Below are 27,157 nucleotides of genomic sequence, written 5' to 3' on the forward strand. Positions count from 1 at the left end.
CTCGTTTTGGATAATGTCAACTTTCTACATTCCTTCTAATGTTACAGAGCTTTGTGCTTAAGTTTCATTCAAGGGGGCATGTGCTTTTACTTTTTTTTACTTTATTTGTTCTTCCTGCCATTCACTATGTAATTTCTACTTACAAAGCTGTATCAGTACTAATTAGTTAAAACTTGTCAGAAATAGATATGGATTTCAGAGATAATCAGTAGTATGGTTCCTGCCTCTAAGATCTGACACAAAGGTTAGCAAAGTCATGACATAAGCAATGACTGTGACTGAAAAATATTTGCAAAAAACATGTCATGTCCTTTATTTAGAACAAAATATAGCATCTTTCTTTTTAATATACATATTCAAACAAGTACATGGAAATGCAAAGAAAATAAATAAGAGGAGGGATATAAGAGAAAGTGTACAATTAAGAATCAAAGTATACTGTGACATAGAAAGTAGGAGGAAAACTAAGACTCTTAACATCAATCATAAACCCAATTTTTTCCTGCATACTGAAATACCAGCTGGAGGAAAGACTGAGGTTCTGGTCCTTAGACAGAGCAACAATTCTGAGCTGTAAAGCTGTAAAGGAACCCAGAAAATCCTACAGGCCTGTACACAAGACACTCTCATCCTGACTTAGCTGGTACAGAAAATGTAACACTAAAAATATTAACCAAAATAAACAAAAAGGACATTTAACTACACAAAGACGATGGAGAACAGAAATGAGTTACCTGTAATCAGTGCCATTCACAGCAGTCCATGTATATGTTCTGTTTCCTTTATCAATGTATCTCTACAAAGAGATATTGGTGAAAAAATAAATTATTAACTCTGGAGCTTCAACAAGTGTGACTTTTTCTTGAGAAACACAGTGTAAAGCCAAGTACAAATCTGTTGGAATTCTATTTATTATTTTGCTGCAACTCCTTTTCTTAAACATTTTTCAAACTTATATTATGCAAAAGAATCACCTATATCTTTTTTATTAATGAAATGCAAATTTAAATAAAATCAGACAAACATGATTTATCATTTTCCTTTTAAAATTCTTTAGCCAGGCTTATGAAAATATTTTTCTATGTGATTTAATTTTGATGAAAGATGTTTTCTCCTTTATGAACCATTCTGCAGTTAAACTATGAAAGGCAAAAAAACCTCAATTATAAAAAGACTTTGTGGGTAACTGTAACAACAAAAACACCCAGTGCCTGTCCTTTCAGGTCACAGTACCACTGGCTAAATGCATTTAAATTTGAGTCATATCTATAGGCACAGCCAGGTAATCCTGATTCTATAGGCGGACCCCATGCTAAACTTACATATGTTTCTAATCTCATTATGAGGATCTTGAATTTGTGAAAAAAATAACATTGAAGTAAATCTTTATTTTTAAATAATATATTAGAATAAGCTTTACCATTTGTTTTCTTTTGGTATGAAAAATAATGTGACAGACACAGTCCAACAGTTTCCCATAGATTTAATCATTAATGCACCTGGCTGACATTGGTTTACTCTTTTTCACTTTGCATCTACGTTCTTTCTTTCCCTGTGGTAAAACAAAAGTATGAAAATGACCATGCTTATGAAAAAGAGGTGTCTTTTTTGACATTTAAGATTTTAAACCTTCTCATTACCTGGCTGCTGCTTTTCAGTACAGCATGACAGTGTAAATAGCTTAATAGTCATTTTGAAAAAAAAAAGAAAAAAAGAAAAAAGGAAAAAAAGAAAAAAGGAGAAAAAAAGATGCATATATCAGGGTCTATTTTATATTTAAGGTAAAAAGATGGCTGAAGAGATTCCTATACAAGCCTATTTATATTTAATAATATTTAGATATTTAATTATAAATTATATATATTGTATATAATGTATTATAAATTTTATAAATTTAATTATAATTGTGTATATTTATATTTAATAATGTGCCTATACTATTACAAGTAGACACTTGAACCTAGTGCTGGCAGTCTCACCAAATCAGGTACGGTGCTATGGGTTGCACACCATGTACGATTGCAAGAGAAAAGTAGTACCCAGGGTGGGAGGGAAGGAAAAGAAGAACTAGGCTCTTATTAAATCCTGTTGCCACCAGCACTGTGAACGTGCTTGAAAGCAAATTGGCTGAAACCTCCCTTCAAAGATAACCCAGCAGATCACACGTCCTCATAAGTCAGCTCCCATTTACCTTTGCTTACTTCATTACTGAGTGGTCTGGGACCATCTCATCTCCAGCTGGTCACTGCCAAAGAACCTACACGTTAGTGCAGTTTTTATGACCATTCAGTTTTCACTACTGCCCACCCCGGCTGCCCGAATGTGGCAATGCTTTTGTTCCTATGGCATCTTCTCTGTTAGTTGGAAAGCCCCTGAGGCCTTAGGAGACTCCAGCGCGCCCCACCCACGCTTGCTACGAGTCCAGTCTCTATGTTTTATTTAGTATGAGGTCATCTCCCAAGACACTGCTGGGGCCAGCTGCAACACAAAAGGAAAGCAATGCAAACTTAAACCAAAAAGCAAAACAAAAAGGACATCAATTTTAAGCCTCAGGACTGCAACTGTCAGTTCAGAGCAACCGACCACATCAGCCCTTTTTATAAGAAAATATATGAAGCTAATAAGTCCTAAGTGATGCACAGCTCATGCATGGCCCATGGTCTGAAGCAGCTTTATTCTGGCTCCAGCAGCATGGAGCTGGGAGGGTGCAATGGCTTGAAGCAGTCACCATCTCCAGCCATCTCTCCCTGATCCCTTCTTCTCTCAGCAAGGTCCGAGTAGAGGAAGAAATGTTGGACTTTGATGAGGTGAGGAAGGTGAGGGAAAATAATTTCATTGGGTACTTGAAGCATATGGGATCAAAAGGCTTGGGATATTCTATTCAAACACAGACTGTGGTCTGGGCTGTGGATAACTGACATATTCTCACACACCCAGGGACATTATATCTCCCCCACTCCCCCGCCCCGATGCTGTAGCTGACTCCAGCATTTGCAAGTGTAAATGGTTCCCCTCCCTCCTTCCCCGGGCAAACAGTTGCAGGACCAACTGTTTCAGGTCCTTTTTATCACACAGCCCGAGAAATGCAAGCACAGCCTGAGATCTTTTCAACAGCTTTGCTATGAATGCAATCTCTTGTATAACGCCAATAGTGTTATTGTTTTTTTGCGACCTTCTAATCCTCCCTTTTCTAAGCACCTACACAGAGACCTTTTCACTCAGCCTTGGAAAGGCACTCCTTAAAGAAAACAACACCACAAATCTGAAAATGTCCCAGTGAGTCCCTCCCTTCAGGAGCAGCTTATCCCCAACATGGATGCCAGCAGAACTTCAAACTTATGGGCATGATTTGCACCTGGACAATGTCCGTGTATAAGGCTTGAGTTAAACTGACTTCTCTCATAGAGACTAATGTAGGAAAGTATGACTCTGCTGCTTACATGATTACAAGATCATCATTATCATCATCTTTCAGCTAAGGTCATCTACACTTACATTTGTCTATCCCCACTGAAGCTGAGGTTCTGTGCTCAAAAAGAGAGTCTATGAGGTTCTGCACTTTCTGAATATGGTATCAGAAGGAAGACAGCACCAACACTGAGACAAATTCCCTAGACTCTGCAATATAATAAAATACCATGACAACCTTTCTGCAACAAAGTCAACATCTTATTAGCAAGAAGGTGAATGAACATACAGATTTTAATCTGTCTCCTCACAGGTGACACACATGCAAGTAAAGCCACTGATTTCCTCAACGACACCCACAGCTCAGGAATAAAAAAATGCCTCTGATGGATTTGCACAGTTGTTGAAGATTCTGAGCATGGCTTCTTGTCATTATTTGCACTCCTTTTAAATTACGCTATCAGAAGCAGTATGCTTTGTCAAATCCAGTGCAGATACTAACAGGCTGAGGAATGGTCATGAAATGTCAAGCTCTGGAACCCTCAGCACAGGAAAGACATGGATGTGTTGGAGTGGGTCCAGAGAAGGGCCACAGAAATGATCAGAGGGATGGACACCTCTCCTATGAGGATAGTCTGAGAGAGTTCAGGTTGTTTGGAGAAGACTCTGGGAAGACTTCATTGTGGCCTTTCAATACCTAAAGGGGGCTTATAAGAAAGAAGGGGACAGACTTTTTAGCAGGGCCTGTTGTGATAGCACAAGGGGCAATGGTTTTAAACTAAAAGAGGGTAGATTCAGACTAGATATAAGGAAGACATTTTTTACAATGAGGGTGGTAAAACACTGAACAGGTTGCCCAGAGAGGTAGTAGATGCCCCATCCCTGGAAACATTCAAGGTCAGGTTGGATGGGGCTCTGTGCAACCTGATCTAGTTGAAGATGTCCCTGGTCATTGGAGGGGGATTGAACTAGATGACCTTTAAAGGTCCCTTCCAACCCAAAACATTCTATGATTCTATGGTTCTAAGTATGTTCGCAAAGGTCTGTTGCAGAACCAAGTGACCATGAACTTGACACTGTGAAATCACAGCATGGACGAATGATCAAGACATGTTTCAGAAAATTCAGCTCCATTTTCAGCCTCATCTAGCAAAGACAACATGTCCATTGCCACTGATTTTGACCCATGAAGACAAGTAAGTTTCTATCATGTTTAATGCAAAAATAGACTAGGACTATGAAATATTATTTTCTGTATCAAAACTCCTCAATGCAGAGTTGAGTCAGAGGACTGGTAATAGGAACTGCTCAGTATTGAGCATCACGTGGTGTAATCTGGCCAAAATTTAAAACAGAGTTTAAAAGTTACTACCATCTACTAGATGTAGAATGGAATATAAGTAAGGAATGTGCTGGTTTAAGCAGAATAAAAAACCCCTAAAGTCTGAGACCTGATTTCCTATCAGTTTAACTTTATTAGATTCTGTAGCATATGCCTTGGAGGAGGAGGAACTTTACACCAGAACATTCTGCCATTTAAGGACAACCAGCAGAGCCATTGGAGATATCAGTTACAGGAGATCAACAGGAGATGTCAGCTAATACTACACATGAAAAATTAACTGCACAGTCCCAAGCAATTCTGCTGAGTATTGTTATGGTGTGCTTACATACGTAAGAGTTACATAGTGTCTTCTTGATGTTATTTTTGCTTCACATTTTTCTGCTAAGTCATTAAACTAGCTATCTTCAAGCTTGTTTACATTCAGAGTAAAGGTTTGAAAAGCTTTTGTAGAACTGTAACTGTGGGGCATACTCCAGGCAGACCTGCTCCTTTGGCACACCAGTCATGATTTCTTCTCATTAAGGTTCCCAAGAAGTAGAGCATACATGTAAGGATCAAATTTGAGTATTTCCTATTGCTAGGAAACATGTCTGTCTTATTAGAGAAACCAGTATCAATCTTTATCAGGAATGAGCATTTTGGACAGGAAAATAAAGAACTCAACAAACTGTTCAGAAAGCACAAGTGCATAATATAAGATGAATTTGCTTATCCCAAATAGTCTTCATTTATGGCATATAAACGTTATATTTTTTCTCACTATTTTCCTCCTATTCAACCACAATATAAACTACCAAACCCATTCTCATACATCTCCGCAAGCAAATTAAGTACTTTATTTTGGGATTTATACACAGAAGTAGGCTGGGTCCATTTCCTGGTGAACAGAGTGTAAGACCTCATCAACAACTGCCTGATTAATGATGTACCAAAGAAACCAAGAAAGAAAACAATTCTTCTTTTCATAAGAACTTAATTTCTTTTACTATAAGCCAGTCTAGCTTAGCTAGCAAATCTAGAGGGAAAAATGATACAAACCGACGTTATAAAATTAACATCTTTTCACCATTTCACAGTATTTTTCTGGTTTTGTTTGTTCCTGTATATGTAATTGCTTGTGTTCCTATCTTACCTCATCTTGGGACTTGACCAGTGTTTCAAATGTTTTTTCTCCACTTTCACCATCTATCATTTTTTTCCGAATCTATTGGCAAGGAAGAAAAAGGAAAAAAAAAAGAACTAGGTGCTGCATGTAAGAGGAATAATCTTTTCAGTGATTAAAAATACTTCAGAGAAACACAGAAAATGGAAATTTGTAAGTTGTAGCTCTTAAAAAAAGTCTACAATTTTCAGATTTTTCTGATCACAAGTTGCTTTATCCAAATAAATACTGAATCAGTAGAGTTCTGAAGCAACAATTCTGATATACTTTGCATAGCAAGACCATCCTATAAAACTCCTTGATGTTGGGCACTAGAGAGGCTATGAATTCTGTCTGGATGAGAAGAAGTTTTGTCTAGCATTTCTCGTGCTTCCCAGCACATCTGTGTGATTCTGGTAGCAGCAGTAATTTACAAAAACATTTTTATACCTGTCCAAGAGTAATTCCTCTCCAAAGCAGGTATTTCAAAGAAACTTAAGGCAGAATTTAACAGATACTAAGAAATGCTGAGTAGTGTCATTATGAAAGAACAGTGTCAAAGTGAAAAAATATGTTAAAAAAATGTAAAATTTTTTAAACCCCTCCATTTTATTTCACAAAACTAACAAACTATTTTTAAAAATTCTGATTTCTGAATGTATTACAAAATTAGTAACTGAAAAATATACAGAGGAATTAATTTGTTGTCAACACAACTTTGTTTCTCAGTCTTCTCTCTCACCACAGCAATAAACTTGTCTAAGAAAGAGAGGGAAATACTTTTAAAATATTTCAGGTAATATATTAATATCTTATTAATAAGTGTTTTGTTCTGAAAAATTTTGCAAGCATCCTCCCCAGGAATTACCACTTAATAAAGAAGAATTACTTAAATAGCAATCATGGAGTCTTTCAAAGTGAGAGGAATATAATGCATTGCCCTTGCCCACGAATAATACCGGGTCTCAATTTGTTTCATTACAACTTCATCTCTCTATAAATTCATAATCTTGACAAATTTAAAATTGAAATTTATAGTGAAATAGATTCCCATTCAAAATCTAAAACATTTATTCCTTTTCAGTTATTATACAGTGAAATACAAACAGCAACAGGTACTAAGAAACCAGGTAATCTCACCTCAACTTTAATATCATTTTCCAGTTCAGCGTCTAGAAAATCCAGCGTAACAGGCTCCTGGGATTTAGGATTCTGAAGCAGAAGATATTGAAAGATCAAATAATAAAGACACAGTACCATAATGTTACAAATCATTCTAATCCCTTCATTTCAAAGTAAGCTACTTAACTTGATTTACTTACCGATCTATTTTAATCTCTTACAGCACAATGAATTACTAGTGGCCTTTTCTCATTCATTTTATTTCATTGGATAGAGAGCTTAACTGGGTAAATGAAATTCAAATTAACATTAATGGTCAGTGTCCATCCACAGTCTGTCATGTATGGGGCTCATGCTGGGAAGCTGCTTCCCCTACTGCTGATATGTCACAGACTGTAAGGGTGGGAGAAGACACATTAGAGGAAACATCAGATATGAATCTCTTATAACGTTTCCTGCCTTCAAGAAGGGAGAGAGAAATTTGGCAGAGTTTTCCAGCTGACCAGTAAGATGGGGCAACGGCACTCTTCAGCAATTTTGCCATAAGCAGACTACAGACTTGCCATTATGAGGTGGGAATGGACTGCAGTTCAAGATTTAAAGAGGCAGCAAACATAGTAAGTGATTTACTTGTTATAAAAAACAAAAATCACTTTTATTGTCAGCATTACAGGACTTAAACACATTGCAGGTTTGAATGCATTTATTTTGACATCAGTACTGTTATCTCAGTTGAAGAGATGGAAACCTGTAGCACAGAAATACTGCAACCCAGCAGCTTCAAGATCTAAGGAATGTATATGATGTTGACCCTCGACTATGGAGCACAGAGAAGTTTGGTGGTCTGTACCTGTAGTAACCTTGGTCTCATAGGAATGTGGGAAGACCACTGTAGCTCTGCTGAACTAGCTCAGGCCACCCTCCAGGCCCTGCTCTTTTCTCAGTTGCAGTCTGCATTTACTTGGACAGAGCCATCTTCCATACGGGTTGTTAGGAATCTGACTCTTAGGTTTTTTGAGTAATTTTAGCTAAGCCCCATTGACTTTATATTACATGTGGTGTAAAAATCCTCAATTTTCACCACTCAGTAGTTATTTAATGCACCCTTCCTAATGAAGGATCTTTAGAAAAAAGAGTATTGGGATATATTATTTAGCCATTTAAATCTAATAATTTAGAATAGAATATTAAAAAAGTCCAGTTTTATTAATTTTTTTTTGATTGATAATAATTTGCTTTGTGTAATAGGATAGTTCATATATGAAAGGATCTCAAGGCCTAGTTTTTTCAGTAACCGAGCACTGTCTCTCAAATGATTAGTAACACAAAAACTGTCATTAGCTGTTACTATTATTTTAAAACTAGTGTAATTTCTGATAATGACATTTTTAGGAGATTTCAGTGATTCAGCTATGCTAACTTATTTACAGTGTAGTCTACAGTCCCTTCTTTCAAAATGATTATTATATTCCTTCTATCCTAATATTCTCTGGTAAAGTTACTTGACAAATGTACATGTGACTATTCTATCAAACAATGCAAGTACATTTCATCATAATTTATGTATGCATTTCCAGTTCGTACTGGAAGATTGGAACATCCCAAACAGCTGGTAAAAATTACCTTCATATAATAATCTGGAGCATTAAGAGCTTAACAGTAGCCCTTATTTTCAAGACTGTAATATACGATAGTGTTAGAAGTCAAAAGATTATTCTTTTGTAATCTTAAGGAACAAATGTACATGTTTCTGGGTATACGACATCATTCCTGTTCTTAGCAAGTAAGTCTTACTGTCTGCTAAGAGAAAAGCCTATAAATTTATTCTCAGAAAGAGAACATGCACTGGAAAGTTTGCAGACAAAGATTCCAGGTATTTTTTAAATGTCTGTTGATAACTTTAAATAAATTTTTGTGTTCCTATTTAACAGGATAGATAAAACTAGCAACTTTAATATAATAGCATTAACATATGTTCTCTAATTCAAAACAATTCAATTATTGCTATGCAGTTGCATTTTTCCCCCCAACAAATCCATGCTCTTGAAATAAATAGCAAAAGGATAAAATGTAAAAATAAATTTAAAAAACCACATTTTCTTACATGCAATGGATAATGAATAGCATGGTCAAACCCAAACAGCATGCATGAAGGCATTGGCATGGCAGAGGAGGCATTTGTGAAGATCACATTCCATTCCAACACACAAAGGAACAGAGAAGAAAAGAAATGGTAAAAAAAAAGCAAAACAAAAGCTATCACATCAAATCAAGGTCAATATTCATTTCAAATGATAACCTGGGCTAACCATAGTTAAGGAGTCCCAAAGACAAAATAGTCAACTTTAACAGTCTGTCAAAATTCAAATATACATTAACTGTTTGTTCTTGTTCTTTTTAAGACCTACATTATATCACCACACATTCTTTCTAAGGTTCTTATTAATGACTTTTAATACATGAAGAAACTACGCATGTATATTATGTGATGTGCCTAAGGCACAAAGAAATCCATTAGAAATTAGAATAGAAAATTCCTAGACCCGTACTTTAAATGGAAATCTATTTTCCCTGCTATGTCTTTTGCCCCCAAGAATGTGTTTTTACCAGTATTTGGGCTCCATAAATTTTTCTTCCAAGGTTGCCATTTAGTGGGATTTATTCCAAGCCATGAAGAAACAAACTTACTGTTCAGTTTGCTCTTCTCTTTATCCAATCATGCACATGACATGACTAGAAAAAGTGCAACACCACCACATTCACCAGCATAACTTAATAAAACAAAAGTAAATCACTAGCAACGAAGCATGCAAATAAAGGGAGTGCAGTCCATTTTCAGCATGACAAATAAAGGCAAAGATCTATTATTTCAATGAAAAATTAAGAAGGAAACAAAGAAAGAAAGAACTGGTGCAGCAACATAAAAAAAAAAAATTCATTAGAATGTCGTTGTGTGATTTGGGAGGTCAGTATTCTCACAAATTCTATGGAAGGCCGTATTTGCTGAGTTGCAGGAGCCTAGTTCCTACTCATACCTGCAGTATTAACGAAGACACAGGCTTTTAAAATAAATGATGGTAAGAAGGCAGCAAAATCCTGGGCCCCAGAGGGAGACCCAGGCGCATCTGGAGTGGATGACAGCCCAGAGCTCTTCCAGAGCTGCACCTCCCTGGGCAGCCAGCACTCAGGCAAACCCAGCACCAGCAAAATCATACCATAGCATGCTGAGGAGCCAGGGGTGCTCAGAAAACTGAGGTTTTTTATGTTCCAGTGCTGCTTTCTCCAGTGCACAAACAAAAAATCTAGCCCAGAGGTGGTCTCCTACACGTGATATAAATGCCACCACTTGACACTCGGTGAAATCACTGGCTTGAATTAGATCAGGATTTTACACCATGCTTTACTGGTAGTGTTATGCAGGCCACCAGTTTTGCATTATATATTCCCATATGTGTAAGAAATTAACATGGTATACTGTACCTAATTTTGTTATTTTGCTAGTTACACAGTTAATCTATTCCTTTAAAGATTTTTACGTTTTCATTGTGTGTGTTCTGCTGAGGGATTGCATTACATAAATGTTACTAATTTCCTTTTCCCTGTTCAGGTTAATGCAGTTAATTCTCTGGAGCTGGGTCTGTTAAACCAAGAAACCTGATGTAAATAGTAGATAAAACATATGCCCTAATCTGACTTCCCCAGAAAAAAAAATTGATCAGCTCATTCAACTTCTGTAATGTTATACAGCATACACTGTACAATAAAACTTGGCAATAAAGTCATAAGAATGATCTTCTTGACTTTGGGTTTATGCAAGCAAAGCCAGCACAAGTAGTCTCTTTTTTTTTTTCCAGTCTTCAAATTCATTTCAAAATCCAAAGAATAATTTTTACAGCATGGCTCTAATTAGCACCTATTAGTAAAGCACCATAATTTAATGGAACACCCTTCACTACAGCAAATAACATGTTTTCTATTATTTAAACAAGGAAGGATGCAAGCTTCATGCTTTGGAAGCTCTTTGTCAAAGTAAACAGTTCTCTAGTTAGATTTTCCTAGTAAGCAGGGCAGAAGCTTTCTAATTGTATTTCCAGGACTATGCATTCTAATGCACTATGCACTAATCACCTCCATCCAAAGTTACCTGTACACTGGGTCTCCTTTTTCTCAATTTAACTTTTGGTATGCCCACACCAATTTGCTGAAGTAACAAAAAAGCAGTAATTTATATTCTTACACTATTAGTAAACAGCCTACTTATAAAATGGAGGTTGTCCCTCAACATCTATACTCTCCAGCGCATGTTTACTGGAAGCAGAGACTAGCCCTCATTCCAATCAAGAGTTCTGAGGTCTCTGTCAGAATTACACACGGGTTTTGTCTAGGGAAACAAAACCCAGACATATGTTAGATGATGTGAATTAAGTTAACAAAGAGGTCTCCCTCCCACATACTCTGACAGAATTAAAATATAGAATGAGAAGAGTTTCACTTTTTGTTTACTGTTATATCTGCTCTTAAAAACACTTCCTCTTACATTTCTTGCAAGACCACAAACCATAAGACAAAATACTGGACCCTAGTGAAGGCATCTGGAGTTTTAGAACTACCATTAAACAGATTTTGATCAGAACCATAATGAAAATGAACAAAAAGACGCTAATCCTTAGAACAGATTCTGAAATTGAATTATTTAATGTTTTCAAATCTTATCTAATTACGACTAATCTTGTTAACACATGCTTAATGCACTCACTTCAACGACTATATTTGGTGGAGTATCCACCTGTTCTCTCCCAGGACAATGGGAAAAATACACTCACGTACACACAGACACACAAAGAAAATTGGCAGTAAAACATAAAATTAAGCATTTGTTTAAAAATGTAATATAACTAACTACACAAACTTGAAAAATTGTATTTTAAGCAGTTTAAAATGATGTTAAACTGAAAGTTAAAAAAAAGGTTTCTTGTGTTATGCTTTGATGTAGTTTTCATGTGCAGGTAAGTACATGATGGGAAAATTCTTAATGATTTTAATATGCTTTTGAACCTGCTTTTTGTTAAATTTTCTCAATTGTGCAAATAACTTTACAAGTTTTAAATTTCTAGGGGCTTCTTTTTGTGAGATGATACTGCAAGACAGTTTCTCAAAATTTTGTGTTGAACCAGTTGTGATTTGAGGTAACAGATTTTCAGAAGGAAAGCAGAAGACATTCAGAAGAAGGGACCACTGGAAGTTTAATACGCCCTCACCTCTTCAAAGGTAAAGACGTAGTTATGTTTTAGTTTACATCTATTAAAAAATTGCTAGCAAAGAGGGTTAAGATGTTGTTTGTTAATAAGTTAACGGCTACCAGGAGGTTCAACTAAAATTAATATAACACGTTAAAGAAAGTCCATGAGTTCTAAATACATCTGTCTTTGTAGTGTACCTTAGTTTTAAAACGTGGTTCTTGTATCAGTCTGAATAGCATGCACCACCCCAAACAAACTGGGAGTGAAAAAGTCTAGTCTGTGTAACTGTTAATAACAACAATAACAATAATAATAATGCATATGCTTAATATTACATTTAGACATTATTCCACAACATAAAACATATAATTTATAAAATATCCCTTTTTAAACATACTCTAAAAACATTTGAGCAGTATGTGAAAGCATCTCTGGACTTCGTATCTTTTTAAGTAGAAAACGACACAGAGAAGCCATGACAATTAGTATCCTAATAATCCATCTCAGCCTGCCTAGGTTTAGTTGGGATGAGCTGAGTTTTTCACTAACAAAGGTTCTTTATTCTGCAGTGTTACAAGTTTACACTGCAGTATAGTAGCACATGAGATGAACAGAATCCATATCTATCAGTTCCTCACAAGATTGTGACTAAAACGAGAATACTACATTGCTTCATTTTATATTCCTTCTGTTAACAAAAACATAATTTTATTTGCATATAAGGAAAAGGTAAATAGAACATTCATCATCGTTTGACTTTCTAATAATCTCTAATGAAGGAAAAGATTTGGTCAGTAATGGTGCGCGTATTTGTCTCAGAATAATTCACCAAGAAAAATCATCAAATAAAAACTTTCATTTTTTAACACATGAAAACCTAATGCATATATCCAGAAACTGAAGTCCTAAATGATGAAGACTATATAAAAACCTTTTTTCTTTTTTTCTTTTATTTTTAAAAGAGTCCTTTCAAAACAAATCAAAGGGGATATTTCATCAATAGTTAAGATCAAGTCATGTTTTCTTTTCTTCTGAAGCATTTTTTTTCTTTTTTTTTTTTTTTTTTTTTTTTTTTGTTACACACTTGGCAAAAGATTACGAACATATTCATTACTTCACCGGGCAATTAATTCAAATATTCACAACACTAACTTCCCCCAGCTTAAGAATTAAATGAATCACTAAAAATGAATTCTTCATTCCTTTTTCTGCCTTTGACAGATAAAGATGGTGAAGTAGTGAAAAAGAGCCTGCTACACCTCTTGTAGCTATGATAGGATTTTCTGGTGAAGAAACAAGAGAGGACAGTCACACAGCCAAGAGGTCAAGGACTTGTTGCTATTCTGCCAAAGGAACATGGCTGTGAGGAAAAAAGTGATGGATATGAATCCAATTTACAAAAAAACAGTATTTCCATGCCTAAAGGCAGCAAATACAGGCTTCCATTACTTAACAAGCTTCTCTAAAGTGCACTGAGTGCTAAAAAATAACTGAGGAGTAGGGTGCCACTAAAGTTTAAAAGCCTTACTAGCCTTATTTGCTTGTGTATTGACAGCTTGCATTTACCTTGGCCATATATTGGTCAAAAAATCTTAATGAGGAATTTTAATATTGACAGCTGAACTACATGGATATATTGTTTGGTCTTCAATACTTACAGTGATTCATTATTATTTCTAGCTTTTTTTCTGTAAATAATCCATACATTTCTCTCCATCTGGAGTGATTTTTAAAAATTATTTTTAGTTAATTAAATTTTAACTTTGTCTTTTATATAATGCTGCATTTCTGCACTATGAACTAAAGAGACAAAATTTGCTGAAAGTGTGTTTCTAATGGAATTAAAATACAAGCATTTTCAAATATTCCACTAAACAGAAGATAAGATTGCTTGATATGGAGAAATCCTTCACTAAATCAAAGATTAAAGTTCAGATTTCAGAAAAAAAAATCATCCATTCATATTGAAATACCTCCTCAAAGCCAGGAATGCAAGTTATTTAAGAAGATAAATGTAATGTAGGAGTCCCCACAGGGTCAGGACTACAGTTAATGGATATAAAGCAAGACTGAAATCTTGGGTTTAATTTTCCTGAAATTTGAGGAAAGTTGTGTCCTAATCATATTTAGATAAAGATTTCATCTTTAAAGATGAAAGACCTTTCTCAAGTTGAACTACTAAAAAGTCTAGCATTCTGGGAAGGAGTGCTCACTAGATCCATCCCAACTCTGCAGCTCAGGTTTCAGCTCTGGTAAACAGAAAATAAGCAAATAAACAAATACAAAAATACAAGTAAAATACATTGTGTTCGCCCCTAATTTCAGTGGTTTTGCAAGTATGAGTTTCAATTTCTGAAATGAGAAAGCATCACAAAATAAGCATGTATACTAGTAAACTCCTCAGTTTGCTTCAAGACCATCTTGTAACACACTACAAGTTCTTCGCAATGATATTACAGCTACCAGTATTACAGCTACTAGTTATTTTTGTATTAATATGTATATTAAAACATATATAAATGTGCATGCAAAATATACATCCTTTTTATTTTATCAAAAACCAAACTGATACAAGCCAATTCTGGCCTTTGTGCTGACTAAAACGGATTTGGATGAAGTGATATTGCACCATGGATTTTCCTTTACCCCCCAGTTGAGAATTCTTTACTACTGCTCTCTGGCACTTTCAGCAGATCTTAATTTCTGTTATTTCTGACAATGTCCCCTTATTATAGAGAAATAAATTAGAAAGTTTTTCGTACCTTCGGTTGGAGATTTGGATGAAGTAGCACATACCCATTAGGATCAATTGCAAAATAGTATCCATTTGGACAAAGCTGAAGGGAAGAAATGAGGTTTAGAATTATAAGCTTTTTAAGTAATAAAGCAAGATTAATTAATTATTTTCAAGAAATAATACATTGCCTCAGGCATCATGAAATATGTGAGGTATTAGCATACAGAAGACAATTTCTTAATATTTACTCTTTCAGAATCATAAAATTGGAGAATAATTTAGGCTGATGTGACCTCTGAAAGTACAACCCTTCACTGAAAGCTGAGCTAACTTCAAAATAAGATACAATTTTGAAGTTGGACTAGGTTTCAAAGGGTCTTTGAATATCTCTAATGGCAATTCCACAACCTCTCTGGGCAACCTGCTTCAGTGTTTAACCACCCTCACAATGATGTTTTTTTCCTTATTTCCAGTTGGAATTTCCATTTGTCAATTGCCTCTTGACTTTTGCTATAACCTTCAAGAAATGTCAAAGTACATCTTCACTATAACTCCCATTAGGTAGCCCATTAGATTCCTTCTTCACCCTGAACAAATCCATCTCTCTCATCTTCTCCATGTACTTCAGCCCTCTGGTCAACTTAGTGGCTCTGCACTGGACTCTGCCCAGCACCTCACTGTATTTCTTATACTGAGGAGATCAAACTTGGACACAGTACGCCTGACACACACGTTCACTGCACAGTTGGCCTTCTTTACTGCAAGGGCACACTGCTAACTTATGTTCAGCTTGTCCTCCACTACGAGCCCCAGGCCCTTTCCTGCCTTTTGAGGCAGTCTGTCCCAGCCTGTACTGTGGCATGGGATTATTCCATTCGAGATACTGGACTTTGCATTTGCCTTCAGTCAAATTCGTGATGTTCCTTTGCTTCCTCAGCTGTTGTTTTCCACAGTACTAGTTATTTTCTTAGAAATTCCCCATCTAGATGTCTAAATATATAAATCAATCATACTGTGTAGCGTACAGACAGACACGAATATTAAAGAACTTTTCTATAAAGAACTGTCCTATATATTAGCTGAAATGATTGTGTACTCTACACTGTGGTAAGAACCAAACACTCAACTAAAGAACAGTGCTTTAAGCTACAGGAAAATAATTACTTGGAATATATTCCCCTATGTAAAAGTTGGCTTTTACAGATGCATCCTGATGGACAATTCACACAGAAACACATATATGGCTGGAGAGAAAACCATGAAAAAAATCAATGGAAAACAATGGAAAAGAATATATGAAAGGGAGCCTGCTGGTATTTTGACTCACATCCAGTCATTGCTGTATGATTTATCAAAGAGCATGCACAGAAATCAGACATAAATCATACATAAAGAGAAACCACCAACGCAAGCAACTTACCGTAAATCGGGGTGTCAGTTTTTTTATGTCCTCCAAAGAGACATCAACCCCCATTACTCCAAGAATCAGCTGATTCTGGTAAGATTCCAAAATGTTAGCATATGTTTGACATATTTACAATGCAGTATAACTGCAAGTCAGTGAATTTTGATTTTGCCTTTGTCTCTTGTTTGACAGACACTACTTGAAAAGTTGCCTATTTACTTATGTTTCTATTCTAAATATTTTAAATAATATCTAAGTGATTCAAAATAACATTCAATACATTCAGAATTTAGTATTGAATATGAAAATTGTTTATGAAGATGAATATGGATGCTTTCCTGGATGAACAATAAATGTAAGAACAAAACAGGTAAAAGGAAAAGTGATGCATTAATATTGCCAATGATGTAGATACTAAATTACTAGCACCAATGTAGAGCTACTACTGCATGCTTCGTTGGGCAGTGAGACCCCAAAACAATTAACCCCTTTTGGCTATGGTATAATCATGAATGAAAAAAAAAATACAACAAAAGAAAGAAAACAGTAACTATAACAATCATCAGCATCTGAAATCAGGGACTCAGGCACTACATTTACTACACTTGTGATTTATATTCCTCCTACAGAAAGGTGGGACATAGTATCACCTGAATGCCTTCTCCATATTAAATAGATTTGGAATATGTATTGGAAAATGCATCATACAGTCTGTAACCTAAAATTCAGGTTGCATGAGTCAAGCAGATTCAAGTTCTCCTCTTGTTCCTCTGTATGAGACAATGGCTGGTTTACTTCTCAGAAAGACATCCTTCGATAATCAGTAGTCTTTCACTTTACAGCCAGACTCAGTGAATTCCAGGCATTATCTTGTAGATAAGATTATGAAACCTTTTTGTTTTGTTTTGTTTTTTATAGGGAAACTAAGAGAACTATTCTGAAAGTAAATAAAAGAAATGGTAGTGATCAAATTTGTATTTATTCATTCCAAGACTATGCAATATCTGAGAAACTGAATCAAATATTATTTTGCGTAAACTTCTGTATATTTTGACCTGAATGAACATGAGTATCACACCAAATGTACAGTATTTTACTACACACTGTAAAGCATATTCTAGATCTGATTTTAAAAAGCAGCATTTTGATTTGGTGAAGAAGACATAAATTGATTCCATATCAGACAGTAATAGGTATGGGCAATTGTATTTATTTAATACTTAGATTTTAATCTAGATACACAGTGCTATTGTCTATTATCATTACAACCAATTTATTTAAATTCTCTAGATCATTGCTTTTTACCCTGAAAAGTCATAGCTTCACAGATTTGTTACACATTTATCTGGGCATTTTTTCTTGTCGAGGCCTAAATAATATCATCATCTATTTCCCATCTCTTGAGCACTTATGTATTCCCACTGCCACCAGGTCACAGAGATAGAGCAAGGAATGCCATACCCTGAAACTCAGAACTATAAAAAAGGTGATCTGCATTTTCTTGTTCCCAAGAGGTTATCAGCTAGCTAGAGATGACCCGTTTGTATCTGATGTACAAGACAATTAAACCGTAGAAAGCTCTATGGAAATGTATATTTTTCAAGGAGTTCAGCATTAAATTTAATTCAAATAATTTTTTTTCTTTAAATAACATCTTACTATTTTCCCATTTTGTTCCTTTGTTAAGTTGAAGACAGGTAGAGTTCCTGTAATCACAAGGCCCAGCTCCTAGGAAATAATGACATACAGAGGGGAGAAAAAGACCTTTTAGTTACATAAGACATATTGAACTATAATATATTAGAACAATCCAGGGATCACTGTAGCCAAAGACTAGGTTAGAGTACTGATTTTAGTTTGTAAAAAATTTAAAAAATAATAATACTTCATTGATTTTATGCATAGAAAGTTAGAATTAGATTTTATGGTGTCCATACCTTAGTCAGAATAATAAATTACTTTTTAAAAATAGATGGTGTGCAACACTTAGGATATAATGGTTTAAAACCCTCTAAATGTTATGAAAACATGTTTACAGCTACAGTACCCACTACACTAAAATCTCTGGGGGAAGGGGGGGGGGACACGACGGAGATTTCTAGATTTCTACCTTTTTTTATGCTAATGTTTGGGTTTTATTTCAAATTTTTTTCTTCTCACTTGATGCTTACTCTTTCCATGTATTTTACTGAGGAACAATATAACTTTTTTCCCTATATTTCGTTAGGAAAAATAAGCTAAAATACTTTATTAATCCACTCTGATGAAATTTCTTCTTCATTTGCCCAGTCTAGTAGCAGCTTTTTGACTTTTAAACCATCTTTCATGAACTTAAGTGTGTGCATTAAAAGAAGGATGAAGAGATCAGAGTTAGCACCATTACAAGCAAGGTGAAGAGAAAAAGTGGACATTTTAGGAGAATGGGAGAAGCAAGGAATGGAGATGAATCAGAAGAAAAGAGAAAGGAGGATATTTTTAGGAGGAGCATCGAAGAGATAAATAAAGAAACAGGAGGGGTATGTATGGGGGATAACAATTGTACATCCAAAAAAATGTACAGCTAGAGAGGACAATAATTGTTAATAAAATATGAATAACTAGTAAACCTAAAAGTATCTGAAAATTCTGGGATTGTCTTAGCCCCAAAACAGCTGCTGGACAGTAAGTGAAAAAGGATAGGAAAAAGTCCAGTGAGGCACAAGCAGGAGAAGGGTAGACCCTGCAGGAGGGAATTGCTTTAGGGAATTCAAAATAATCAATCACTGTGACAAGTTAGTCCCAGTCCCTGCTAAAACCAAGAATCAGGAAAAGGATCCAGAGTGGATTAGATACACCTGTGTCTTTTTGCTCTCATCTGTGATGAGAAGTTCACAGATTTTGGCCTTTAACTCAACAGTTTATCTTGGGTTGTCCTACTTTTTATAAATATATATGTATGCACATACACAAATACATATATAATTAATATCACAAACACACATATATAATATAATAGAGAATATAATATAATCTCATAAATAGAGAAAAGCTTGAAGGAAAGACTGAATGAACCCACTGAAAATATAAAGTAACACAACAAAAGTCTTCAGGTATCACTCGTTTTACTTCATTAAACAGATCTCTTTCTATCCCCAGTTACAAATTTAGCTTTGACTTTACAACAGGATATGTACAGAACATATGAACTTTCGTCATAACATCCTTTATGCTTCCAGTAAGTACCTCAACAGTAACCAAGAAAACATGGTTAATGAACTTCTGGCCATTGAAATTCCAAAGAAAAACTAGTTCCTCTGTGTCACACTCAGTTCCATGATGTGTTGATAAAAATTTTACAGTAATGCTGACTGACAGGAAGAAGTGGATTTTGACATGACATTAGATGACCATGTGAACTTGGATAAATACATGATTCCAGATGACCATTTTGCAGTAATTTTTGCCTAGTTAGAGTTACTCAGAAGAAGGTTATCTAGAGCAACAGATTGGATTGTTGCTAATAATACTTTGAATTTCGTAGTTTCCTGAATATGTTTGTTTTACAAGACCGAAGTGATAAATTCAGCAGTAAGAAAAGCATTTCGTGTATCTTTTAGTTTACTTCCTCATTATAGACACTGTCCAATTAAAGAAATCATTACCTTGAGCAAGCAAGTAATTACAATAACCATGATAGTTTAAAGATCCAAGTTCAAAATCTGTACAAATACCCAGTAACACTGACAGGTTTCATTCCATCTAGAATACTTTTTTTGGGGAAAAAAAAAAGAAAAAATTAAGAACTCCTCACCAGTAACATAACAGATGACCTCTACTGCAGCACTGGTACAGTGCTGGAAAACTATTTGTTTCTTTATTCTTTTGTTAATTTGAAGACAACAATGATCTACACTTAAAGATCTGTGTGCAGGATAAATTCCTTTTCTCTGTTAAAGTTCAGGACACTTAGGAGAATACTAGGTGCAAGTAATGACCAGGATGTTAGAAATAGCTATTCAGAAAATTGCTCTATCGAAGTGTATAGATGCTGGAAATGTAAGAATATTATGTTTGGAACTGTAGGAAATTGAGTTCTTGGGACTGTGGAAAATGGACCCCTATAGTTACTGATTTGGTAAGAATCTTGCTTTACTAGAGATAAATACAGATCATACCAGAGCATCCAGATAGACATTTGTCCATTGGACTTGTTTGGCTTTCTCTCCAGCTAAAACCATTGGTCTTCCCAAAACATCCAGATATTCCTGCCAAAAAGTGTAATAAACTCATCAGAAGACACTTATTAGATCAAAGTCCAGAAACAGCATAAAAAATAAACAATAATGAAATAAAAATAATTAAAAGATCAGAAAAAAAAGGTCAAAATTCACCACTAATAGAAGAGTAGTATTTAATTCTTTAAAATTATACTACCCAGAATTCAGTCTTCAGTTTGCAGCATTTACTGCCAGGGCCTTGCCTACATTTCAGTCTCAGTGACACAGACCTTACACATCCATAACCACTGCTCTCTTTCCACGAAGTGAGAATTACAACTATTTATGTTCCAAAATTAATTGCTAATGACACAATGAAATTACAAGCAGATCACAGAACCTTCATCCCAGAAGACAGAGTGGGCGATGGAGGGTGAGTGGTGTAACAGCTGGGTATGTTAAGCTCCTACAGCAACAACTTGTATAGCTTCTAATGGAACAAAAAATTCAGTTATAAAACCTCACAGTCCCTGCCTTCCTCCATTCAGTTCGGGAGTATGGCTAAAGCTGTTGATCTTATGAGATATCAGAGTTCTAGTCTGGTTCAAGAGTGGATGCCATCAAATTTGTTTCCATCTTCAACCTTTTCTATTTGTCTGATCATATTAGGGATATTTCTTGCCAGACACTATCTGGAAGAGTTTAACAGAATCAAAGGACTCTTATCCAAGCCAAAAAAAGGACTCTAATTTTCTGCCAAAAAATGTCATGCCTGACCTTGGAAGGACAAAGAACTGCTATGATATTTCTCTGCTTTTCTGGACATGTGCATACATGGACTTTCAGACATCTGAAAATAGTATCTGTTGATCTATGCTGTCAGTTTGGATCACACCACATAATTCCAGGGTCCTGTGCCCTTAATGATCTACAGTGATGTCTGCTAAAATTGTCCTGCATTATTTTTGAAGGAAAAAAGCCACGTCTCTCCCAAACTGGTTAAATCAATCTGGGAATCTGTCCTATAAGCAGGATTGTACCAGATCACTGTTTCTGCCCAGCTGGGCTCAGATACTCTAGCAGGGCTATGCCTTCACACAGACCCACAGTAATACAAACCCTTAGGATCATGCTGTAAGTATGGCAGGAGGCAGACTGTGAATGTCTAGATGTTTTATAAAAAATGACTGGGTTTATAGAACTTTATAAAAAAATTGTTTCCATGTCTCAGGAACAAAGAGGGAGCATGTAAATCCAGGAGGAAAACTGAGCCCAAAACATAGTCCTTGTGCAGAGGTCTACAGAATGCAGATCCCTTCCATTGTGTGCACATGGTCAGCCTGCTTTAGAGGATGCTAGTGTGACTAGTATGCATGCAAGTTCCTGTGGGTCAGCTGGCCAGGGAAACAGGGATCATGTTGTGAAATGGCTCACTGAAACTATTAAAAATAAATAAATAAATAAGAATACTTTAACAGAATAATCCCTCATATGTAAAAGAAAGGTCTGTTTTTTTCTCTGTTCTTGATGCAGCACATCTTAAAATTTAAATGATGCAAATAGACATTAAACGTAACTCATGTAAGAATAGAAATTACTCCATTACTTTGTTTTACAACTCTATCTGCATTTGGCCAACACTTACCTGAGTGTTAATTCTTATGGCTCCAATGGACGGAATTTCATAATAATAACCTAAAATTTGGAAAAGAAATAGTACCATCTTACTGTAATATATTACTAGTCTCTTCATCTTGAGTAATTTATTTTAGTTCGTAATTTCTAATTTAATTTTTATAGAAATTACCATGTATAAATGAAATAATATTCAGTAAATGCCATCATAATGCGTGTCCACCTACGACACGTCACCATGCCATATAGGCCAAGCTAGTTACTCTTAAGCAGTGAGAGCATACGTTTGTTTTGTCTGTTGTTTTTAAAGCTGAGGTAATGCACTAAATCTGTACTCCCGAATACCCAGTTAGTCTGATATGCAAGTATATTTAATGGTCATTTTAATACACTGTTACAGCAATGTGATTATATGCTGAATGCATATAGGAATGCACATATGGCTACAGCCTGCCACAATAGTGAAGTTCATACCAGTAAAATATAAGGCACTTTGTGGGAAGGATGAAAAAATCAAACTGATATTTCTTCTAACTAAACAGAGAATTGTCTTTATTCTTCACTGATTTTATCACCTATTTGTTTGAATTAAAAATATTTCCCATATGCAACAATAAGACTGAAAAGATAGGCACTGAGATCCAGTTTCAGACCACATAGGCTGTAAGTCAAATTGGAAGGAAGCGGGGAGAACTGGAGACGTAAGAGTACTGAGGTTAGGCATTTACTTTGCCATAAGCAATTCGTGACATGATAATAAATGAAAACTTTTAATTAAGGAAAAATTAAATAAAAATTTGGGGTTTGGATATGCAAACAAATCATCGCATCAGTTGTGGACAGAAGAAACTGATCATTTTTCCTCGATAATAAAATGACATAGGTGGTTATGCTTTAAGCCAGCTGGTCCTCATTTGTTTTGAAACAATGGAGTTCACATGCACACAGTATTTTAAGATACAAAGACATTAGTTAAAAAATCCCTGTTTAATTTTCTGTAATTATCTGACAGTACAATCTGCTCCTCATGAAGCTGTAGTGTCTTCTGCATAATTTGTCAGCATACTGAGGTGATATGTATGCCATTCATACAGGCTATGTATTATTCTATATCATTACTTATTTCTGTATCTATATCTTTCGCTTTCTCTATCTTTGGTTTATATTATTCTCATGCCTGAGAATTGTATCTTATCCTCCTTCTCTGGCAGTCTTTATTTTCAAGACCCTTTGTAATCTATCCCACCTATCACCTCTTGCTTCTCACTGATTTGTAAAATACTTTCACATTTTCAATCAGACCTGGAAACTGCTCTATTTAAAATATTAAACAATATTGTTTGATAATTTCTCTATTTTCTATTTATCTGTATTGATCTCTTATCTCTTGTTCCATAGTTATACTGTAGGGTATTTGAGACACCTCTTTTTCACAGTCTTTTTAAATGTTTCTGACCACTTCTTCATGCAGAAATTTTAGGAGAAAGTATTTTACTTCCTTACTTTCACTTTTTTTTAAATTTTATTTTTCCTACATAAAGAAATCAGGATAAAAATAAAAAATGTAAGAAGCTCTTAGAAGCTAAGAAATCACAGAAGGAATAATTTGGTATTTTCATCAAAAAAAGGAAAAATAATGTAAGTCATCGGGTCCCTTGTAAGTTTTGGAGAAAAACGGAAAGAAATCCAACCAGCCAACTAACCAAACAAAAACGCCCTTTGTCTAGATCCCTTAATATAAAACAGCTTTGCTTAATTTCTTATCTGTCATCAGTTCCATCTTTTCATAGATGGCTATTACAGCAAGAATTCTCAAAACTGAACCATCATAATAACAATAATAGTAATGATAATAATAATTATTAATATTATTGTTAAAATACTGTGATATTTTTCTTGCAATATAGCTTTAAATAATCAGAAATAAATATGCAAGCTTCTTTATATATATATGCATATACACATTTCATCAAATAAATTTTTGGAAGTTTTATTGAAAAATACAATACAGCTAAAATCAGGTTGAAAAAAAATTTATAATTTTTAGAGAATAATAAAGATATTGCCTATCCAAAGCTCCAGCAAAGAATAGTCTCAAAGAAAAACACAGTACCTTTATTTTCACAGGCCATCCACTGAATCGGTCCTTTGTCATAATTATGTTGACCAACAGAAAACGTGAACACACGTACCTATACAAGTCAAAAAACAATTCATATAACTTAACTATATGTCATTAATTAACTGCAACTCTCAAATTAATGATAGTTGGATTTTTCATACATTTGAACAGAAAAAGAAAACTGAATTTTCCATTTTTTATTACTATAATAGATACACTGTTATTATGATATTTATGAATTCCTATTAATTATTTTGGTCCATGAAGCAGAACTCAAGAAGAATATTCTTTCATACATCTTTCATACTTTAAAACTCTTACACTGGTTACTGTCCATGAACCATTTAATTTTTATTTTTTTTTCCCCTAGGATGATAATCATACCTCCTCAGGTTTTGTTAAATTAGTTGATGTAATCTCCTATCAATATTAGATGCTCACAAATGAATTAAAATGAAACTATGCATGGCAGTAGAATTCAAAGCAATGCAAAACAGGATTTTTTAGGATGTAAAATAATTTCAGGAAAGATATGAAATTTTCAGATACTACAGAAAACAAATTCTCATTTTGCTCAGACTTTCAGCCTTTTCATGTGAAACCACTAAATTGGCTCAACAGAGTTCCATGGAAGGGTTAAGCTTCTGATATTTCACTTTAAGCTCCTGATATTCATGAAAGCTGTGTGTTTTATAAGCATAACTCTACTCTGTTTAGCCAATGTAAATTCCAACCTATCTCAGTAACTGAGGGCAGTAATGGCTTCAGAAGATTCACCAAATGCTATACAAATTTTGGACAGAAAACAGGGTTTTCAGCTTAAACTGTTTTCCATGCAAATTGACTGATTTGAATAAAAAAGCCAGAACCAAACCCAAAACTCAGTATTGCTGTACACAGATTAAAAATCCTACAAGACATGTAGAAAAATTACAAATATTATTTTTCAGCTTCTGGCTGAATACTTACCTCAGAAGCTGAGCCTTTTTGTAAAAGGTGGGGAAAATATTTTCCCAACACTTTTAATAAGCTGTTTGCTGTTATCATGTCCCTCTGAAGGAAGGACCAGACTGCCTTTCCTCTTCAGGCATCTCTTTCTTTATGGACCATTAACTTTATCACTTCACTTTACAAATCACAGACCACAATATAAAATGAGAATATCAATTCCTTTCTATGGAACTTGATGACTATGTTTAAAATTAAACCATAATAAAATTAATTTACATGCAGGCTATAACTGGCTAATAAGGTAATGTTTTCTTTAAATAATAGTCACAGTATAACATTGTGGACACTCCTTGTAAACTACTGATCATTGCTAAGTTTTTAAAATATTGTTTATACAAATTTTCATCACATTATTTAGCATGTGCGATTACTACCTAAACCTTCATTTGTCAGATAAGCTGCAAAAATTATGTGACATAATCAGAGATATATATTAATCAAGAGTTCTAGGAATAGCTCCAAATCATCCGTCAGCAGCTAGCAATTGATGAGAGTTTATTAATGTTGACCCCTATATGCAAGAAGGGCGAACAAAGCTTTGTGCTAGATGTCAACTTTAATTAATATATTTTGATTTGCTTTATGCATACAAACCCTTTGTTTCTGCAGTTAAAAGCAGAATTAAAGCAACTACTCTGCTGCACTGGATGCTGATTCAGGTGCTTGTTGGTTTCATTTTTTTTTTTTTTAATACAGACAAAATTTGAACTTTTTCAATAAAACTAATAAGACTGTCCCACACAATGCCATTTCTCAGTAATGACTCAAGCCAATTACAGTTCTAGTTACCCAGACAGGTATGGGAATGACTGTACATGTGTGATGGTAAAAATTTGTTCTCATAGTTTATATGGATAGAGACAGATGAAAAATTCCTTCTATTACCTTGCAAATATCAGTATTGACAGCGCAAACACGACTTCACCTGATATGTCTGCATCTCATTTATTTTTTTAACATTGTATCACATTGTAAGTTCAAGTTATATTTGCCATCCCCCATTTGTACTTGACCTCTTTTCCAAAAGTCAGCTACAACTCTTCTAATGGATCTTTCTGTTTCTACTTAATTACCATTTATTTTTTCCAAGCTGAATATCTCAATGTTGTTTCCTATTGGTATCTCTCAACTCACACGGTCCCTGCTTATTACACTCCTGTTCTTTTTTGGACTCACCACTGCTACCAGTTTAGTGTCCATGAAACACTTGATTCAGATTTCATTCTTCCCAAAAATTATGGTGAAATAAGAAAAAAGCCCACTAAAGGTCACTAGTTAGATAGTCGAGTGACCTGATGTCTCTTTTGGATTAAAAGTAACTACTTAAGTAAGTTAAGACAGAGTCATATGGGTTTGCTTGTGTGTGTATAAAACGCATGAGTCAATTAGACTGGACTGTCTAGCATTTGATCTCAAATGTAAGAATGAAACACTGCATCGGATTCAAGTTGCGAAATGGTATGTAATATAGGGAAAAGAAGCAACATGTTAAATCTGGAACTAATCTATAAAGAATTTAGAATTTAAATTATTGACAACAAGCAGAGGACAATATATCTGATTTACTGTTCCTTGGATAATTAACAAAGATAAAGAACTGCAATGAAAATTGGAGGTTTTAATTGTTACTTGGTTTGGCAAGAGGGTGGAACATTCAAAAGAGTTTTCTTTTTCCTATTGCCTCATCTGGAATTGAGTAGAATGACAGACCAGCTGGAAAAATGAGTCAGCAAGTCAAATTAAACAAACCAATTTTAGAAAAAAAAAAAAAAATGCTCTGTACTAACATTTTCTG

General features: G+C 34.8%; 1 protein-coding gene across 9 annotated transcripts in view; it reads right to left on the bottom strand.

Moving 5' to 3' along the window:
• The window catches only part of CACNA2D1 (calcium voltage-gated channel auxiliary subunit alpha2delta 1), a 433,456-nt gene that overhangs the window by 40,819 nt on the left and 365,480 nt on the right, over positions 1-27,157 (bottom strand). For 4 of the 9 annotated variants that reach the window (XM_074827917.1, XM_074827916.1, XM_074827919.1 and 1 more), the window contains exons 13-21: positions 24,343-24,421; positions 22,240-22,289; positions 20,553-20,642; positions 18,058-18,126; positions 16,414-16,488; positions 15,019-15,093; positions 7,035-7,106; positions 5,886-5,957; positions 735-796 (exon numbers count right to left, since the gene is read on the bottom strand). In XM_074827917.1, the coding sequence (XP_074684018.1) occupies positions 735-796; positions 5,886-5,957; positions 7,035-7,106; positions 15,019-15,093; positions 16,414-16,488; positions 18,058-18,126; positions 20,553-20,642; positions 22,240-22,289; positions 24,343-24,421 (644 nt within the window). Of the gene's footprint in view, positions 1-734; positions 797-5,885; positions 5,958-7,034; positions 7,107-11,160; positions 11,218-11,383; positions 12,542-15,018; positions 15,094-16,413; positions 16,489-18,057; positions 18,127-20,552; positions 20,643-22,239; positions 22,290-24,342; positions 24,422-27,157 lie in introns of those variants that run through there. The other 5 variants (XM_074827915.1, XM_074827914.1, XM_074827912.1 and 2 more) reach the window with 3 other exon arrangements.

The sequence above is a fragment of the Strix aluco genome, chromosome 5 (assembly GCF_031877795.1).
Source record: "Strix aluco isolate bStrAlu1 chromosome 5, bStrAlu1.hap1, whole genome shotgun sequence".
Classification (NCBI taxonomy): domain Eukaryota; kingdom Metazoa; phylum Chordata; class Aves; order Strigiformes; family Strigidae; genus Strix; species Strix aluco.